Here is a 21542-nt window from a genome sequence, read left to right on the forward strand (position 1 = left end):
GTATTCCCACCACAAGATAAATAGCTCCCTGCCTCCAAGATACTTATGTAGTGTCTCCTTCTACTATTTCCAACCAAATCTTACTGATATTTCAAGACTCAGTGTTGTTCTGCTTTCTCCCTATTATCTGATTACCCCTTTAGATGACATCTTTTCTAAATGTCTGTAACAATTATTGTCTGTGCAGTTCATTTGGGATTTTATCATATGTATACTGCATTGTGAGACTTCTTCATTGTTGGTCAAGCTTGACTTGTATTATTATTTCATATTTTGTGATTGTATCTTGTCCTTGTTACTGATTTTTGAGGGCAATAACTTATTTTACTTATGGTACTCAACATATGTATCAAAGACTGTGGACCTTAAATATATGTATCTAATAATTTGATTTGCAACTTAAGAAGTATGGCAGAGGTAATTCTACGTATTCACCAATCCTGTTTAATTTTCCTATTCTTGGGCATTCAGTAATACTATATTTCCTAATCTCCTCTGCAGTTGGGTTGGGAACTTGTGACTGGGGTTTGGTCAAGTGGATGTGAGTAGAAATAGTGTAAGCCACCACCGAATATGCCCTTAAAGACAGCCCTCCTGACCTGTCATCCTTTTTGGTAGTGACTATGGTCAGGCAGAACCACAGGATGAAAGTAGCTGGATCCCTGAGACACCACATGGAGGACAGCCCTGGAGAGTAGCCCAACCCCATATATGGTAAGCTAATGAGATTTCAGACATTACTTGTTACTGCAGCAAAGCCTAGTTTATCCTGATATACGTGTACCTTGGAGATACTATGGGTTTGGTTCCAGACTACCACAATAAAGCGAGTTGTAATCTTTCGCTGGTGGAGAGTCCTGCCCTCAATTTGTTAAAAAAAGCAAATTTGTGAAGTGCAATAAAGTGAAGAGCAATAAAACAAGATATGCCTGTGCATTAAAGGAAAGAGAATGTTCACAAGTGAAATAGGAAATAAGACATAATACCATATGTTAGAAGTCAGGGAGTGCCATGGAAGTTAACAGTAGATAGGAAACAGGTTTGGGCTTGTGTATTGGGAGAGATTTATGGAGAGGAGAGAATAAGAATTTGAATTGGCAGTATAAACTCAGTATGGTGGGAGTGAGCAGGAAGCATAAGAATAGAGAATGAACACACCCTTGATGTTAGAAAGTTAACACTAGATGGGGCCTGGGAAAATGAGGCTCTATTAGATTATTAAATTGCCCAAAACGTTTTAAGTAGAACATGCTAATATGATTGTGGGGCTTCTTCAAGGCAAACAGTGTGAAACCCAACAGATACCCATCCAATGGCTAACAGTTGCTGGGTGCTTAGAATGTTTTGGGTTGTGCTCTGAGTGTTATATCATTGAATCCTCAGAGAAATCCTGTGATGTCTATAATCCTCATTTTAAAGATGAAGAAACTAAGGTTTAGAGAGGTTAAGCATTTTGCCCAACATATTAGTCAGGATTCTCCAGAGAAACAGAACGAATAGGATGTACATGTGTGTGTAATACTTATACATTATATATACAAATACATAGGTGGGCAGGTAGGTAGATAGATAGATGGATAGATAGGTAGGTAGATAGACAGATAAATGGGGGGTGAGGGTGATTTACTTAAAACAAATGAACCCATGCAATTGTGGAGGCTGGCAAGTCCACAGGCTAATTAGGCCGGCTGACTGGAGACTCGGGGAAGAGTGGCAGTTCAAGACCAAAGGCAGTCTGCTGGCAGAATTCCTTCTTGCTCAGAAGAGCTCTTTGTTCTATTCAGGCCTTCAAATGATTGGATGAGGCCTGTCCACACTATGGAAGACAATCTGCTTTTTTACTCTACCGATTAAAATGTTAATCTCAAATAAAACACCAGAATAAAATTTGACCAAATATCTGAGTGCCCTGTGGCCCAGTCAAGTTGACACATCAAATTGACTATTACAACTATTATTTTAAATACATCAGTTTATTTATAATGAATTTTGTAAGGATAATGAGGGATGAAGCACTTGATAATCTATAGAGCAATAATAATCATCACAGATTACTATATTACAATATACATGGGGCTTTAAAATGAATTTATGAATGCTTACAAACATTCTGGTTTTTATATTCTATGTATTTAATATTATTCTTCATATTGATAAAATCCAGATATCAGCTGGGGTCTTTCCTCCTCTGCCTTGAGGTCCAGGCAAAAATATTTCAATACCTCCTGGTTCCCAGCCTGCAGAATTTCAAAGCCTGGTTCCATGTTCCTGTAGATTTCCAATATTTATAAACTTTCCTCGCCTCTTCTGCTTCCTGAGCTCGGCTATGTTGCCCAGCCGTGGTTCTGGACCACAGTGACCTCAATGAGACTTATCCTGTCTTTGATTTCTATAACAACAACAAAACCCACAGCAAGCCTGAGTCTGCTAGACTTTACTAAAAACATTATGCTGGGGAAGGTGTCACACCACTTAGCCTAGATCCTCTTGTCACCTTTCAGATCCCCTCTCCTTTCTACTTTTCACCCTCCCCTTTTCTGAGTGCCCAAAATTCCAATTTTTGTACCTCTTTTACACAAAGCAATTTTAGCACCCAGGTTAACTAGCTGTGTAGTCCCCAAATTTTGTTACTGGTTTGTTTGGACTCTTTCCTTTGCAAGGGGTAGGAATTTAGTCCAGACTAGCTTAAGGCAAAAAGAGAATTTATTGACTAGTGGAATTAAAGGACAGGTTTACCAAACAACTGTAGGAATGAGACAGGTTAGTTAGTATGACATCAGGCAGTTAGAGACTCCTTGGTAGACAGAGCAAAAACAGAACACAGGACAACTGTACCAGGACAAAAATGTCATCAATCATACTCTGGGACAAATGGGTTTGTTTTAATGGTCTCACTTTACATTCATCATAGGTGGAAACAAAACAGTTCCCAATCACAATGGCAACCCCCTACACCTTTTTGTTTTGACCAAATGCCTTCCTTAAAAGCTTTAAGCATGTATTCCCTCCTTAAACATCTTTATTTAGAAGGCCACTATTATATTAATCGTGCCATCAATTTTTGTGATGCCCAGAGTTACGGCATACACCCCTCTACCTTAAAGCACCTCATTATCGGCCACAGCCTTTACTGACCTGTGGGCCAGCACCAGATGTTTAGGCGGGGACACACACACCGATTTGGGTAGGTGCCCACCTGGAGGCACGGGCCGGGCAGCCCAGGAAAGCACGACTAATCCTGGTGTGCCGTGTCTCCCTACTAGCCCTGGAATCGGTCGTGCGACGTCCGTGGCCCATGCATCTGGGGGACGCCCTAGAACAAGTTGTGGGAGATGAATTGCAAAGGGATGCCTTTCTGTTCTTCCTCTCTTCCAGATGGGCAATCAGCCCTCACGCGTCTTCACCCCTCTAAATTGCATCTTGAAACATTGGGACAAATCTGATCCTCAGACTTTGAAGAAGCGGCGTCTGGTTTTCTTTTGCTCCGAGGTTTGGCCTCAATACAAGCTGGAAGATGGGGAAAGTTGGCCTTCTGAGGGAAGTACTAACTATAATACTATAATGCAATTAGATCTATTTTGTAAGCGGGAAGGCAAATGGTCAGAAGTTCCTTATGTATAGGCTTTTTCACCCTAAGGGACAACCCAGATCTCTGTAAGAAATGTAGAGTTGACTTGGCTCTTTTGGCTGTGAGCTCTTGCATCCCTACTCCTAGGGAGACTCTTTTTAAGGAGACTCTCCCTAAGGAGACCCCTCTTAAAGGGACTCCTTCAAAGAAACCCCCAGCGGGATCCTCCTCTCCTGAGGAGGTCCCTTTAATAAACACCCAGTCAAGGGATCATCCCAAAGCTCTATACCCTACTGTTCCTCTGGAGCCGGCTCCTACCCCAGCTCCGTCTTGTTGCGCTACATATCCGGGACCTCCTGTACAAAGGCGCTCCCAACTAAGAACAAATCTCCTTCCCTTACAGGTGATGCCAGGAGAATTTGGGCCTGTCAGGGTTCAAGTCCCTTTCTCCCTACGGGATCTCAGACAAATAAAGGGGGACCTAGGGAAGTTTTCAGATGACCCTGACAAATAAATAAAAGCCTTCCAGAACATAACCCAGGTCTTTGACCTTTCTTGGAAGGATGTTACTTTTAAATCAGACTCTCACTAACTCTGAAAAGCAGGCAGCTTTATAAGCAGCCGAAAAATTTGGGGATGATCAGTTCCTGGAATATCATGATGAACAAACAGAACGAGACCCCACTCTGGAGCGCTTCCGTACAGGAGAGCAAGCAGTACCCGCTACAGATCCACAGTGGGACCCTGATAAAGCTATGGGAAACTAGCAGAGAAAACACATTCTGGCATGCATTTTAGAGGGTCTGAGGAGAACTAGGACTAAGCCCATCAATTATTCCAAACTATCTACCGTTAGCCAGAATTCAGAAGAAAATCCCTCAGCCATGTTAGAAAGACTCAGGGAGGCCCTAATCAAGTTCACTCCTATCGGGCCAGACTCCCTTGAAGCAGAAACCCTTTTAAAGGATAGGTTTATAACTCAGACTGCCCCAGGTATCTGCAGGAAATTACAGAAATTGGCCATTGGTCCCAAAGGCACCTTGGATCAGTTACTCAGGGCAGCCAACATTGTCTTTTACAGTTGGGACCAGGAGGAAGCCCAGGACAAGGAGAGGAGAATAAGAAAAAAGACGGAGGGCTGGCCCAGTGGTTCAGGCAGTTAGAGCTCCGTGCTCCTAACTCTGAAGGCTGCCGGTTTGATTCCCACATGGGCCAGTGGGCTCTCAACCACAAGGTTGCCGGTTCAACTCCTCGAGTCCCGCAAGGGATGGTGGGCTCCGCCCCCTGCAATTAAGATTGAACACAGCACCTTGAGCTGAGCTGCCTCCTGGATGGCTCAGCTGGTTGGAGCACGGGCTCTCAACCACAAGGTTGCCAGTTCGATTCCTTGACTCCCGCAAGGGATGGTGGGCAGCGCCCTCTGCAACTAGCAACGGCAACTGGACCTGGAGCTGAGCTGCGCCCTCCATAACTAAGACTGAAAGGACAACAACTTGACTTGGAAAAAAGTCCTGGAAGTACACACTGTTCCCCAATAAAGTCCTGTTCCCCATCCCCAATAAAATGTTTACAAAAAAAAATAAAGACCCCACTCTATTTCCTCGCCAGAGGCAATACCCTCTAAAACCCGAGGCACAGAAAGGACTAACACCAATCATTACCAGTCTCAAACGACAGGGCCTTCTTAGAGAATGCAGTAGTCCTCGCAACACCCCCATCTTAGGAACTCCAAAATCCAATGGAGAATGGAGATTAGTTCAAGATCTCTGAGTCATCGAGTTAGTTATTCCTCTACTCTCTACAGTTGCAAATCCTTACACGCTCTTAGCCCAAATATGTGCCAGATGGTTCCCAGTTTTAGACTTAAAAGATGGCTTCTAATGCTTACCTGTACCCTCTGACTCACTATATCTCTTTGCCTTTGAGGACCCTGAAAGCCAGACTTCACAGCTCACCTGGACGGTCCTTCCCCAAAGGTTTAGACACAGTCCCCACCTCTTTGGACAGGCCCTCTCTAAGGACCTGTCAGACTTTTCTTATGACAGTTGCACGCTCTTACAATACGTCGATGATCTCTTATTATGTGCTCCATCTGAAGACCTCATCAGCCGGAGCACCATTGCTCTTCTGAATTTTTTAGCCTCTAAGGGCTACAAGATTTCCAAGGTCAATGCCCAGATACGTCAGACTGCCTGTCAATATCTTAGGCTAATTACCTCTAAAGGGACTAGGGCCTCGAGAGAAGACAGGCTCCGTTCCATCTCCATGTATCCCCTACCTAACCCTTAAACAACTAAGGCCCTTCCTAGGCATCACCGGCTACTGCTGCCTATGGATCCCAGGATACGGAGAAATGGCCCGTCCTCTCTATCAATTGATTAAAGACACTCAGACTGCAAATACCCAGCTGCTACTTTGGAGCTGAAGCAGAACACGCTTTCAGCCTTTTAAAACAGGCTCTTTTAAGCGCCCCAGCTTTAAGTCTGCCAACAGAAAAATCCTTTCACTTATATGTAACAGAGACAAAAGGAATGGCTTTAGGAGTCTTAACACAGCCCAAGGGACCCTCATAACAACCTGTGGGCTATTTAAGGAACTAGACCTTGTGGTGCTAGGCTGGCCAGCTTGCCCTCAGGCAGTAGCAGCAGCTCTTCTTCTGGTCCCCGACAACCAAACTTAAAATGAAACAAGAGTTAGGATAGGTCAGAGAAACAGTTCTTGAAAACAGAGCTGCCACAGACTACCTACTCCTTAAACATAATCAAGGATGCGAACATTTTAAAAGATTATGCTGTTTCAATCTTTCTGATAATTCTCAGCTAATTGAGGATAAAGTTCAACAAATTCATAACATAGTTTCCAACATTAAATAGCGGACAGGATTTTTTGGCGTTGATCTATCCTTTCTTATTTCCTGGCTTCCTAGCTTGATGGGATTTAAAGAAGTTTTTCTAATTTTTCTTTTGTTCACTATTATAGAAATTACTTCATGCTGTTCCCTATAGTGTATCCTAGCTTGCAGACCAGCCCTCCGGTGGCTATGATGGCTGAGAAACAACGCTGCCCCCATTTGAAATCGCCCATCTACCGGGGTCCTTCAGAGAGACCTCTGGACCAGCCCTACCTGCCGGTCTCTCTACGCCCCTCCTCAGCCTGAAGTAGCCAGAGCAGTCATCACCCCCATGCCCTAACGGCAGTTAGGATTTTATCTTCAGAGGGGGAATTGAGACAGGTTAGTTAGTATGACATCAGGCAGTCAGAGACTCCTTGGTAGACTGAGCAAAAACAGAATAAAAACAGAACACAGGGCAACTATACCAAGACAACCGCACCAGGACAAAAATGTCATCAATCATACTCTGGGACAAATGGGTTTGTTTCCATGGTCTCCCCCCAAGCTGAGCAGTAGAGCTAGTCTGGGAAATACTGTATCCATAGACACCCACATCCCAACATCCCCCACCCAGGCAGAAATAAAGGTATATAAACACAAGCTTTTTGCCTTAGCTAGTGGGCATCCCATCTTCAGGTCCTCCTCCCGCTCGGGAGCTGTAACTCTGCTTACTATAATAAACTATCTTACTGTGCCACTCTTTGCCTCTCCTTGATCCGTGTGTCCATTCTTCGGCTCCACGAGACTACGAACCCCGGCATTCACTAAGCAACATCCTACATCAGGAAGAGGGATTTAGCTGTACTTACTCACTGAACCAGGGACTTAAATCTACTTCTCTCATTGCAGACTAGCAAGTCCATTCTTACCTTTCAGTTTTCAATCATCTGGGAAGGACTACCTTACTTTCCTTATGGTTTGAAGTTCAAAAATGCTGGGCAAGGGCTGTCATGGCCCAACTTGTCCAGTTGTCCATCCCTGTATCAATCGACTATGGTGTGTTTGCTCCAATAAAAACATAGCACCTACCAGGGGAACCAAATACTTGATGAAGAGGGACTATTTCCAGGAGAAACGAGGGAGTTCACCAAAGACATAATATTCTGGAATAGTTTTCACTATCCTTAAGTAAAATATGGGCTAACCATTTCTCTAATTGTCACGGCAGTTTAAACAAAGTGGCATCAGACCACAGAGGAGAGGGCAATGAATATTGCATGTCAGGTAGCCCAGAGAAATACTTTCATAGAGACCTGTTGAAGTGAGTTTTTAGGACTGAGTGTGATTTATCAAGCCAAGAGAGGATTCCAGAGAGAAAGGCTTCCAGCCTTGAGCAAATGGACATAAACACTTCTTCTTCCAGACTTTTTACATGCTGAAAAAAATATATTTGAAGCCATCAGAAAACAAAAGATGTAAGTATGCTTTTAGGGCCAGGACAGAGGATTAAATGATCTTTCCTTGGACTGAACCACACGCAGTGTGAACAAGCAAATGTCTTAACCCCTCTACAACTTGGCTTTCTCATCTGTTATGTGAAGATGGTAATAGCCCCCTCAGAAGGCGCAAGTGACGATTAAATAAGATAATCCTTTAGCTAATGCTTTAGCACATTGTAAGCGCTCAAATAAATGGAGACTGAAATCAGCAATTATTTTATACTCATAAGTGTAGCTAGAAGGTTGAATTAGATGCTAAACACCGGCTAGATTCCATCTAATAACTCAGGTGAGTTACTTATGTAAACCAGCCATCATTAGTACAAAACACTCCTTTTGAACGTACTGTAGCACGAAACCAGGAAACAGAAATAACGAGTTAGTTTAAATGCCTTGATTCTACTCTGAATTGAGATGGGTGAGAAAGAGGTAATCAAACCCGCTAGGAAGAGGTCCCCCAGAAGGCTGCGGAGCGCGGAGATTCCGTCCCAGGGGAGCCCGAGGACTGGGGAAGCGAGACCCCGGGGGAGACGTGGCGAGCGTGAGCTCGACCTCGGGCTCGGGGAACGACGCCACCAAGAGCGAACGTACCACGCAACGCAGGCCGCAGCCCTAACCACACGCTACACCGCCGAACCCCACCTCCGACAACAAGTTCGGCCGCGCCTGGCCCCGCCCCGCTCGGTCGCGGGCGGACGTAGCCGGTTTTGAGACTCTTTCCCGGCTTCCCCAGCGGTGGTACCGCGACATCACTTCCTGTCGCTGGCGCGCACGTGGGAGGAAGTGCCGGTGCCCGCTACCGCCGCTCCTGCCTGTTTCTCAGGTTACGTTCGTCCGCGGACCCGGCTGCTGCTTCCAGCTGGACCGCCGCTATGGGAGTCCCGGCGTTCTTTCGCTGGCTCAGCCGCAAATACCCGTCCATCATTGTCAACTGCGTGGAAGAGAAGGTGAGGGGCAGAGCCTGGACTGCCAAGCTCTGAAACGACGAGAGCCCCTGCTTGCCTAGGCCGCGGCCCTCCGGGCCAGCTGCCTGCCCTAGGGCGCGGTGCCCGTCTGCGCCGCTCTGTCGGCCTCGCGGACAGCCGCGGTCCGACGCGCGGTGAGGCGCCGGCATTCTCCTTCGGGGTTCCCGGACAGCGGCCTGGGCGGGGCTAGGGCCGAGCGGGACTGAACTGCACGGGAGGCACTCCTCCCCTGCCCGCTTTTTCCCGGACCGGAAGGCCCCGCCCACGGCTTTGTTTCCTCCGGGCACCGCGCAGTTTGGGTTTCGAAAGAGGTTGGGAGGTTGTTGGGCCGCACTCCGCTGTTCCGTTCAGTTAACTAGTTCGGGTTGCGCGGATGCTGATCCCAGCCTTTAACAACCTTGTAAAGTAACTCGGCGGCGAGATTTTTGTTGTTTACTGGCCGTACCTGAAAGGTTTTGTCGTAGTGTGAGAGACCGTTTGTTGCTGTAGTTAGATCGTACGGTGAAAGCAGCACTTTAAAAAGTCTAGGGCAAGATAGAAGTCTGATCAGTGCCCCTTCCTTAAGGTTCCCCGACTGCTGGATGGCATGCTCGTTGAAATTTTCAGAATTCCTGCATATACTTGAACGACACTTTCTGTGGTCAGTTTGTTAATGTGTGTGTTGACTTATGGCCATTCTTGAGTTTTGTATTTTTGTATTTTCCATGATTCCGTCCAAGTTCGATTTTGTACTCTTAATTAGAATTTATGGATCGAGAAGGGTAAGGGCCGCATCTTGGCCCCCACCCCTTCGTTTTTTGAAGGAAGTGCCCGTCTGTCGCTGTGAACGGATTTCTTTTGCTTAAGTTGGTTGGTGAGAGACTGATTTTTGTTTTAGTCCCTATCCAAGGAGGGAGGAACCAAAAGCATTGTTTTGATGACATGAGATTTCCTGCGTTTTTCTCAAAGATAAACTGTTTAGCTCAATGCTCGTTTCCTTTGTTTTTAAAACTTTTATCAAACTTTATTAACTTTACTTGAATCTCATCACATTTTTACTCTCCAGTGATAACCACTTTCAACTGTTTTGGTTCTAGCTCTAAATGTCATGCTTATACCTGAGTCCTTGGTTTTGAAACTATCTGTTGAATTCTAGCTGTGTTAAAAGAGGTTTTGGTCATTTAGGCAGCCCCTCCTCCCCTTGCCCGTCCTCCTAATAATAGTAAGTCACATCTTTATTTCTTCTGTTGGTCAACTTTGTAACTTTAAGTAATATGCTTTGTTTAAAAAATTTCCTCTCATATATAAAATATCCTTGATTTTTCACTTTCTGTGGTTAGGTATTATCTTTTCTAGCTCTGCTGCCCTTATTCCTCACCCCAAGCTTGTCAACTGTACTTTTGTCCTGTTGGCATCCAATACTAAATTGTCAGGGCTTTGGCTATACAAGTTTGTTTTAAAAGGTGAAAAATCAAATGGTATTGTTGATTATTGTCATTGTGCAGATGCAGTTTATGTACTGTGATTCTGCTGCTTCTGCTACTTTTGCCTTTTTCTTGGTATTACTGGTCTCTTTACATGACTCCCCTTCCAAACCATGTTCTATCAGATATTCTCTCAAATCCTCTTTTCTTCTTAGAGACTCCTTGAGGTCTTTATTTCTGTTGCTGTCACACCTGGTTGTTTAGGCTTTCTGGAAAGCTGCCTGAGATTTTTGAAAATTCCTTTCCGCAGTTGGAGGTACTGTTTTCTAATCACGATCTTTCTGGGCTTAAATCCTTCCTTGCTTTTTCTTCTCAGTTGAATTCTCAAGAGATGCTGTGTGGGATGTGAGTTTTTTGAGTCCATTCTACGTTCATGTACACATGAACAGTCATTAGCTAGCTAAGCATAGCGTTTGAATTCGAAAATTAGTTTCCCTCAAAAGTTTGGAAGCATTGTTTTTTTTGCTATTATCATCCAGTATTGATGAGAAGTTGAATGTTAATGTGATTGATTTATTTAACCAACACCTAGGTGGTGTTTACCATACACCAGGCACTGTTCTAGGCACTTTACAATTATTAAATCTTTATAACAACCACATGACATTATTATTATTCTTGTGTTATTATTGAGAAAACTGAAACACAGAGGGGTTAAGTAATGTACTCAAGGTCATTCGGCTAATACATGTTAGAGCTAGTGTCAAATCCAGGAAGAACATGCTCTTAATTTCTATGTTCTGATTTCATTCTTTTGTAGTTGATCCGTTTTTCTAATTTTAAAGAGATCTTTATCCTTGGTAGTGTAAGCTTTCATGATTTTGTACTTAAGTGTAGATTTTTAAAATTTAAATTTATTTATTTATTTTTAAAAGATTTTATTAGGGAAGGGGGACAGGACTTTATTGGGGAACAGTGTGTACTTGCAGGACTTTTTCCAAGTCAAGTTGTCCTTTCAATCTTGGTTGTGGAGGGCACAGCTCAGCTCCAGGTCCAGTTGCCGTTGTTAGTTGCAGGGGGTGCAGCCCACCATCCCTTGTGGGAGTCAAGGAATCGAACTGGCAACCTTGTGGTTGAGAGCCCACTGGCCCATGTGGGAATCGAACTTGTCAGCCTTCAGTGTTAGGAGCATGGAGCTCCAACCGCCTGAGCCACCAGGCTGGACCCTAAAATTTGAATTCACTTACATCAATACTTTGCTGACTCTCTGAGTTTGGAGACTTGTCTTCTTCAGTTGTAGGGAATGTTCTTTGATTATTTTATGTATGTTTTACCTCCTTTTTTTCTGCCCTCTCTGAACTCTGGATACTGGTCCTCCTAAATTGATTTATTTTTCTTTTTTCTCTCTGTTCTCTCTCCCCAAACCCACTTCTTTCCCTTTCCCAGCTTTATTGGGGTATAATTGACCTACAATAAACTGCACATATTTAAAGTGTCCAATATAATACATTCGATGTATGTGTATATTCATGAAACCATCACTACAGTCAAGATAATGAATATCACCGGTAAAACATTCATCTTGCCCCTTTCTTATTTCTTCCTAACACCTCTTCCTGCTACCTATCTTTAGTCAACCACTGATTTATTTCTGATTCTATAAATACGTTTTCATTTTCTACAATTTTATGTAAACGGAATTATACTATTTTTAACTGCTTACTTTTCATTCAATTATTTTGAAATTTATCCACATTGTTACATGTATTAATAGTTCATTTCTTTCTATTTGTGAATAGTATTCTATGTTGCACTTATGCGTATATCACATTTCGTTTATTCATTCACCAGATCGACGAAAATTTGAATTGTTTCCCAGTTTTTGGCTATTTTTTTTTTTAAAAACTATGAACATTATTGTACATCTTTGTGTGTACATATGCTTTCATTTCTTTGGAGAAAATACGTAAGCATGAAATGGTTGAATTGTATGGTGTGTGATTATTTAAAAAGAAAAACTTGCCAGATTGTTTTCCGAAGTGGTTGTGTCATTTTACATTGCCCCCAGCAGTGTATTAGAGAGTTCTAGTTGCTCCACTTCCTTGTCAACACTTAGTATGGTTAGTCTTTTTAGTTTAGCCATTCCAGTGTAGTGTTGTGGTTTTACTTACTGTGTTTCCCCGAAAATAAGACCTAGCCAGACAATCAATCAGCTGCAATGCGTCTTTTGGAGCAAAAATTAATATAAGACCCGGTATTATATAAGACCCGGTCTTATAGTAATATATAGTAATTTTTGCTTCAAAAGATGTATTAGAGCTGATTTTCCAGCTAGGTCTTATTTTTGGGGAAACAGTGTAGCAATTCTCTAGTGACAAATGACTTTGAGCATCTTTTGGGATTTTTATTTGCCTTCCATGTATCTTCTTGAGTGAGGTGTCTCTTCAGATCATTTGCCCATTTTTTTTTTCTATGTTCCTTCCCCAATAAATCTTGGCTTCCATCCGACATTAATCACTTTGAAATGGCCTGAGAATTTATTTAATGTCACTCCTTAATCACTTTATTAAATGTCACTGCTCCTAAATGTGAATATTTGCTTTTTATCTCATCTCTGACATCTTCCATAGTTCCTTAATTGGAGAACCCCAACTCTTTTTCAAAAGAATATGAGTTTGTCACTGTGCATCCTATTCGCCATCCTGTGCAGTAAACATCAAATGGTACATTCCGAGATACAGCAGAAAAACCATTCTCTCTGCCATCTCCCATTTGATCTTATTGTTTGAAATCCTATCATAGGAAGTTACTGCTATAAAGTAAGTATGGCCCTCTCCAAAATCCCTCCCTTATAAGGGATACAATGTTTCAACTTTTTTAAAAATTAAATTTATTGGAGTGACAATGGTTAGTAAAATTATATAGGTTGCAAGTATATATTTTTATATACATCATCTATATATTGCATTATGTGCTCACCACCCAGAGTCAGTTCTCCTTCTGTCACCATATATTTGACACCTTTTACCCTCATCTACCACCCTCTCCTCCCCCCTTACTCTCTGGTAACTACTAAACTGTTGTCTGTGTCCATGAGTTTTTGTTTCTTTGTCTTGTTCCTTTGTTGCTTCCAGTTTTATATCCCATGTATGAGTGAAGTCATGTGGTTCTTGACTTTTTCTATCTGATTTATTTCACTTAGCATTAAAATATCAAGATCTGTCCATGTTGTCACAAATGGCAGTATTTCATTTTGTCTTATGCTTTTGCCCATTTTTAAGCTGGGTTTTATTGAACTGTAGTTTGTTACATATTGAGATATCTTTTGCAAGTATTTTTTCTTAACTTGTGGTTTGCCTTTCTACTTAGTGCAAAGAAGAGGAACATTTTTTAATTTTAATGAAGTCTGATTTATTTTTTCTTTTATATTCCTGCTTCATGTGTTGTATTTAAGAAATCTTTGCCAAAGCCAAGGTCACTAAGATTTTCTTTTGTGTTTTCTTAGAGATATTTTAGTTCATCCTATGGTTCCTGTTTTTAGTTTTTTAATATGGTGAATTACTTTACATATTTCATACATTTTTAAATGTTGAACCCACCTTGTATTTTTTGGGTAAATCCCACTTGGTTATAATGTATTATTTTTATGTACTGTTGGATTCAATTTGGTAACGTTTTCTTGAAAATTTTTACATTTATGTTCAGAGAGGATATTTGTCTATAGTATTCCTGTAATATCTTTGTCTAGTTTTGGTATCAGTAATGTTGACCTCACCTTGAGTATAAGTTTTCTGACCCTCTTCAGTTTTCTGAGGTCGGATAGAATTCGTTTTATTTCTTCTTTCAGTATTTAGTAGAATTCACCAGTGAAGACATCTGGACATGAAATTTGGGGGGAAGGTTTTTAGCTATAGAGTCACTTCCTTCAGTAGACATAGAGCTATTCAGATTATCTGTGTCTTTTTGAATGAGCATTTGTAGTTTATATCTTTCACAAGTTTTGTTCGTTTCCTCTAAGTAGTCAAATTTGTTGATATCAAGTTGTTCATAGTATTTTATTACTATTGTTTAATATTGATAGAAAATACAGTGATGTCTCTTCTCTCATTCCTGACACTAATTTTGTCTTTTCTCTTTTGTTTGTTATGTATATTTTCCAGTATCAAAAGATTAGACTGATCTCAAAGAACTTTGATTTTTCTCTATTTTTGTTTTGTCTTGTTTTCTTTTTCATTGATTTTTGCTGTTACTATTTATTTCTTATGTTCACTTTTAGTTTAGCTTGTGTTTCTTCTCCTTGTTTTTTAATCTGAAAGCTGAGGTCATTGCTTTGGAACATTGCTGCTTCTTTGAGTGCCATAAACTGCCTTCTAGGTACTGTTTCAGCTACATGCCACATATATTGACATGTTGTGTTTTCATTTTCATTCACTAACAAATACTTTCTAATATCCCTTTAACTTCTTCTTTGGTCCATTAGTTATTTAAAGGAGTGTTCTATAATTTTCAAATATTTTGGGGATTTTTCAGACATTTTTTTCTGTGATTGGTACCTAATTTAGTTCCCTTGTCAGAGAACATACTTTGCTTAATTTGAATCTTCTGAAAACTTACCTGATTTATTTTATGGCCCAGAATATGGTCTTGGTAAATGTCTCCTTTTGACCTGAAAAAGATGCAAGTTCTGTTGTTGAGTGGAATGTTCTATAAATGTCACTACGCTGGTTGATAGAATATGGAAGACTTGAACAGTACTTACTGATTTTCTGTCTCCTTGTTCTATCAGTTATTGATGGGTATGTGGAAGTCTACTATAGTAGTTGTTTGGATTTGTCTATTCTTTCAGTTTTGGTTTTTGCTCCTTGCATTTTGAAGCTTTCTTATTAGATGTGTGAACACTTAGGAGTGTTAGGTCTTAATGAATATACATTTTATCATTATAAAATGACTTTATCCCTGGTAATCTTTGCTCTGAAATTTACTTTGTCCGATATTAGTATATTCAAATCTCTTGCCTAGTGTTAGCATGGTCTGTTTTCATCCGTACACTTGTAGCCTGTGTCTTTATAGTCAAAGTATTGGGGTTTTTTTTGTTGTTGTTTGTTTGTTTGTTTTTTGGTAGGCAACATACAGTTGGGTTTTGCTTTTTTATATGTACAATTTGATGATCTCTGCCCTTTTTTGTGGCAAAATACACATAATGTAAAATTTGTCATTTTAACCGTAGAATTCAATGGCATTAAGTACATTCACAGTATGTGAAAACATCATCATTATTCATTTCTAGAACTTTTACATTTATCCCAAGTAGAAACTCTGTACCCATTAAACAATAATTCTGTTTTCCCTTCCCCCGTACTTTCTGTCTTAGGAATTTGCCTATTCTAGGCACCTAATACAGAGGGTGCAAAAAAAAAAAAAATGTATACACATTTTAAGAAAGGAAAAAACTGTATTAAAATTGTAATGATATATACCAATAACAAAAGATGAATACAAGTCATGTGTATACATTTTTTTGGCACCCCCAGTATAAGTGGAATCATATAATATTTGTCATTTTGGTTTGGCTTATTTCACATAGCATAATGTTTTTAAGATTCATCAATGTTTAGCATGTTTCAGAGTTTCATTCCTTTTTAAAGCTGAATCATGTTGTTATATGCATATATCACATTTTGTTTGGACACTTCGGTTATTTTTACTTTTTGACTATTGTGAATAATATTGCTATGAACACACCAGATTAGTGCTTTGGGTATGTACCAATGACTGGTCCATTCTTTTACTTCTTTTGGGTATATACCTATGAGTGGAATTGCTGGATCATATGGTAATTCTGTGTTTACTTTTTTGAGGAACTGCCAAACTGTTTTCCCTGTCTCTGCCTTGTAATTGGGGCATTTAGAACATGTAATTTGATTATCAATATGATGAGATTGAAATCTGTGGTATTACTATTTGTTTCCTTCTGTCTCATCTGTTCTTTGTTTCCGTTTTCCAATTCTTCTGATTCTAGTGGATTGATGTTTTCCGTTTTCCAATTCTTCTGATTCTAGTGGATTGATGTTTTTCATGATCCTACTTTATCTTTTTTTTGCTTTTTTAACTAGTCTTAATTCATTCAACCATCAGTTCCTTCACTCTGTGTTCTTGGCTCATACAGTCTTCCATTTATTCATTAGCTTTCTAATCTTGGAAAATGACTTAAACTCTCCTAAACTCTAAAGAACTGGAGCTTCTTGCATTACTCTGCTCTGCTCCCTATAGTCTCTATTCTCTAGTCATCTCTGTACGAGAGCTGAAATAAGGCAGAGTGTCACTTCGTTTGACGTAAGCTGGGAATGTGCGTGTTGGCGGGTACAACTCTTACTGTTGTGCTAATGTTTGTGAATGACCTCGAGAGAGCCACAAATATTGATTTAGAGGTTACAAAACAATTTCAGTGAATAGGTGAATTGTCAAATCTGGAATTTGTGAATAATGACTGTCAGGTGTATATGTACTACATAGGGTGCTTGTGTGGATTAAATCAATGAATACAAGTTAAATGCTTCCAACAGTGTCTTGCACAGAAGCACTTGATATTTCAGAATGTTATTTGGTAGGTTAATTTTCTGTAGTTTATCTATCCACGTAAAAGTGGGGATGTTTTTGTATCTAACTCTTGGTATCATTGGATAGTGTAGAGTTGTGCTGTTTTCATGTAGTGAAATCCGGGTTTCCTACCCTGATTTTTTTCTCTCGCCCTTCTATTTCACTGAGTACTTTTTTTTTTTTTTTTTAATGACAGGCACTGCTCTAAGGGCGGGGAGGATAATAATAACCGGGGGTTGGGTGGGGAGTGTTGCTCTCTGACCCTGCATTTTATTTTCTTCAACATGATATATTTTTAAAGCTGGCTATTTTTTGGCAGTTTTATTGAGATATGATTCACATACCATACAGTTCACTCATTTAAAGTCTATAATTCGTTGTTTTTTTTAATTTCTGTATGTTCACAGATGTATACAACCATCACCACAGTCAATTTTAGAACATTTTCATCACTTAGGAAAGAAACTTGTACCTTTTAGCTATCATTCCTTTATCCTCTGTCCCCACTTCCTCCATCCCTAAGCAACCACTAATCTACTTTCTGTCTCTATAGATTTCCCTATTCCGACTCTCGTGAATGGAATCATATATCGTATGGGTATTTTAATCTGGCTTCTTTCACTTGAAAACATTTTATTTTTACGGTTACATCTATGCCTGTGTCAGTACTTCATTTTTTTAATGACTAAATAATGTTTCATTATATGGATATACCACTTTTTGTTTATCCATTTGTGTATCCATGGATATTTGGGTAGTTTCTACCTTTTGACTATTATGAATAATGCTGCTACATTTATGTACAAGTTTCTGTGTGGACATGTTTTCATTTTAGTGGTATATGCCTAGGAGTGGAATTGCTGGGTCACATGGTAACTATGTTTAATTATGTGAGGAATTGCCAGACTGTTTTCCAAAGTGACTGCAACATTTTACCTTCCCACCAGCAGTGTTTGAGGGTTCCAGTTTCTCCAGTAATTGCTAACATTTGTTATCTGACGTTTTTATTTTAGTCATCCTGTTGCCCACGCAGTGGTATCTCACTGTGGTTTTGATTTGCCTTTCTCTCATGGCTAATGATACTGAGCATCTTTTCATGTGCTTATTGGCTATTTGTATTATCTTCTTTGGAGAAATGTCTTTTCAGATTCTTTGCCTATTTTTAATCTGTGTTGTCTTTTTATTATTGAATTGTGAAAGTTTTATATACATGGAGTACAAGTCCTTTATTAGATGCATGACTTGCAAGTTTGTTTTTTTTGTCATTCTGGATAATCTTTCCACTTTCTTGACAGTGTCATTTGAAACAAAATTTCTTAATTTTGATGAAGTCTAATTTATTTTTTTGTTGCTTGTGCTTTTGGTGTCCATTGCAACACCAAAAATTTATGCCTGTGTTTTCTTCAAAAAGTTTAACAGTTTAAGCTCTTAAATTCAGTCATATGATCGTCTATTTTGAATAAACTGTTACTTATGGTGTAAGGTTAGAGGCTAAAAGAGGCTAACTTTATTCTTTTGGGTGTGCCGCTCCAATTTTCACAGTACCATTTGTTGAAAACTATTCTTTCCTCATTGAATGGCCTCGGTAACCTTCTCAAAAATCACTTGACCATAGGTATATGGGTTTATTTCTGGTCTTTTAGTTCTGTTCATTGATCTGTATGTTTATCCTTGTATCAGTACCACACTGTTTTGATTACTGTTGCAATGTTGTAAGTTTTGAAATTGGAAAGTATGTCTTCCTATTTAGTCTTCTTTTTCAGGATTATTTTGTCAGTTCTGGCTCCCTTGCAATTCCATATGAATTTTTGAATCAGCTTCAGAGTATAGGTTTTGCATTTCCTTGGTTAATTATTTTAATTATTTATTCCTGTTTTTGGGATATTACTTAATTTTCCTAATTTTATTTTTGGATTGTTCATAGCAAGAAATTAAATTTTTTTTAATATTGATCTTGTATCCTGCAACCTTGCGGAACTCATATTACTTCTAATAGAATTACATAGGATTTTCTACATACCGTGTTTCCCTGAAAAGGAGACCTAGCCAGACAATCAGCTCTAATGCATCTTTTGGAGCAAAAAGTTATATAAGACCCCGTATTATATTAATTATATTACATTACATTATTATATTATACCTGGTCTTAAAGTAAAATAAGACCAGGTCTTATATTAATTTTTGCTCCAAAAGATGTGTTAGAGCTGATGGTCCAGGTAGGTCTTATTTTTGGGGAAACATGGTATAAGGTCATGTCAAGCAAAACAGGGATAGTTTTACTTTCTCCATTCTAATGTAGATGCTTATTTCTTTTTCTTTCTTTTTTTTTTTTTTTTTTTTTTTTTTTTTTTGCTTCATTGCTTTGGCTAGAACTTCTACTACAGGTTAGAATAGAAATAGCAAGAGTGGACAGACATCCTTGTCTCATTCCTGATCTTAAAGGGAAACCATCCAATCTGTCATCAAGTATATTAGCTGTTGTTTTTGTTTGTTTTTTTGTAGTTGCCCTTTACATTGAGGAAGTACCCTTTTATTCCTAGTTTTTTGAGTGTTTCTTTTCCTTAATCAGGAAAGGATGTTGGATTTTGTCAAATGCTTTTTCTACATCCATTGAGATGGTTGTGTGATTTTTTTCATTCTATTCTTCGAGTGTATCATTTTAATTGTTTTTTGGGTGTTAAACCAACTTCGCATCTCTAGGACAAATCCCACTTGGTCATGGTATGTAATTCTTTTTATACAGTGCTGGATTTAGTTAGTATTTTGTTGAGGACCTTTATATATCCACGTTTTGAAGAGATACTAATTTGTACTTTTGTTTTCTTTTGACATCTTTGTCTGGTTTTGGTATCAGGGTAACATTGGCCTCATAAAATGTGTTGGAAGATGTTTCTTTCTCGTGTTTTTTAGAAGATTTGTGAAGAATTGGTGTTAATTTTTTCTTAAATGTTTAGTAGAATTTAGCAGTGACATCATCTAAGCCTGGAATTTTCTATGTGGGTAGTTTTTTGATTACCAATTCAGTCTCTTTACTTTTTGCAGTTTATTCAGATTATCTGAGTCTTTAATTTGTGTCTTTCTAGTAATTTGTCCATTTCATCTAAGTTACCTAATTTGTTGATGTACTGTTATTCGTAGTATATTTTTGTAATCCTGTTTCTGTAAGGTTGGCAGTAATGTCCTCTCTTTTCTTTCTGATTCTAGTAATTTGAATCTTTTTTATTGTCAAACTGACCAAAGATTGGTCAACATTTTCAAAGAACCAGGTTTTGGTTTCATAGACTTTTTTTTTTATTATCTATTTGATTAATTTCTGTTTTAATATTTGTTGTTTCCTTCCTTCTGCTTGCTTTGGGTTTAGTTCTAATTTTTCTAGTGTCTTAAGGTGGAAAGTTAGGTTTAAGGGAAGTCTTAAACACCAAGTTCTTTAATTTGGTGTCTGACTTCTAACTGTAGAAACTCTCGTTCCAGTGGAACCTAAGGCATGATTCATGATTTTTCTATGGCTGCTGTTAAGTACTGTGCAGGCTTAAACAAAAATGCATTTATTTAGCTATTAGTAATAGTAGTGGTGTCTGCCTCACGTTTGAGGAGCCAGAAAGCCTTATAAATTTGACTGGAAAGATAGGTTGATGTGAAATACATTTGGGGTGGTTTACTTCGAAACCTGTGGAGTTTTTAATTAATTCATTTTTTGTTAGTTTCAGGGGCACAAAGCAACGTAGTAGACATTCCAACTCCTCATAACGTGATAACCCATCCCCCAAGCTACTACCCCTCTGATATCTTATATAGCTGTTACAGTACCATCGACTATCTTCCCTATGTTGTACTCCACATCCCGTGACTATGTATTTAGTTATAGTTGACATTCAATATTATTGTCCTTCAGCTCTTCAGGTATATGGTGCATTGATCAGGCAACTACACAGCCTATGAAGTGGTCCCCCTGATAAGTCCAGTGCCCATCTGGCACCTTACATGATCTTTACAACATTGTTGATTATATTCCTTATACTGTATTAATTATCAATTTGTATTTCTTAATGCCTTCACCTTTTTCACCTTGCCCCCAACCCAATTCCCATGTATCACCCTGATAGACCTACTACCTATCTGGCACCATTCCTGGTTATTATAATATTATTGACTATATTTTTTATGCTATATCCTACATCCTCATGACTACTGTATAACAACCAATTTGTACTTCTAAACCCCTTCCCCTTCCACCCATCCTTAACCCCCTCCCATCTTAAAGAAGTCCCTCTAAGATTCCTTGTAATACTAGTTTGGTGGTGATGAACTCCTTCAGTTTTTTCTTGTCTGGGAAGCTCCTTATCCGTCCTTCAATTCTAAATGAAAGCCTTGCTGGGTACAGCACTCTTGGTTGTATGTCGCTGTTTTTCATCACTTGGAATATTTCCTGCCACTCCCTTCTTGTCTGCAAAGTTTCTGTTGAGAAATCAGCTGACAGTCTTATGGGGGCTCCCTTGTAGGTAACTAACTGTTTTTCTGTTACTGCTTTTAAGATTCTCTCTTTGTCTTTAATCTTTGGCATTTTAATTATGATGTGTCTTGGTGTGGGTCTTTTTGGGCTTATCTTGTTTGTGCCTCTGCACTTTCTGGGCTTGTATATCAATTTCCTTCACCAGGTTAGGGAAGTTTTCAGTCATT

The 21542-nt window shown here is 39.5% G+C and overlaps 1 protein-coding gene and 1 long non-coding RNA gene across 2 annotated transcripts in view; both read left to right on the forward strand.

Annotated features, from left to right (window-relative positions):
* LOC117015717 (uncharacterized) overlaps window positions 1-4786 on the forward strand; it is a 30920-nt gene extending 26134 nt beyond the window's left edge. Inside the window, exons 2-3 of the long non-coding RNA XR_004421785.1 lie at window positions 619-714; window positions 3376-4786. This is a non-coding gene — a long non-coding RNA (uncharacterized LOC117015717). The remainder of the gene's footprint in view (window positions 1-618; window positions 715-3375) is intronic.
* A 3882-nt stretch (window positions 4787-8668) lies between these two features.
* Window positions 8669-21542, forward strand: part of XRN2 (5'-3' exoribonuclease 2) — an 85220-nt gene continuing 72346 nt past the window's right edge. Inside the window, exon 1 of the mRNA XM_033095033.1 lies at window positions 8669-8847. Coding sequence (XP_032950924.1) covers window positions 8773-8847 — 75 coding nt within the window. The 5' untranslated portion in view covers window positions 8669-8772. The remainder of the gene's footprint in view (window positions 8848-21542) is intronic.

The sequence above is a fragment of the Rhinolophus ferrumequinum genome, chromosome 23, assembly GCF_004115265.2.
Source record: "Rhinolophus ferrumequinum isolate MPI-CBG mRhiFer1 chromosome 23, mRhiFer1_v1.p, whole genome shotgun sequence".
Lineage (NCBI taxonomy): Eukaryota > Metazoa > Chordata > Mammalia > Chiroptera > Rhinolophidae > Rhinolophus > Rhinolophus ferrumequinum.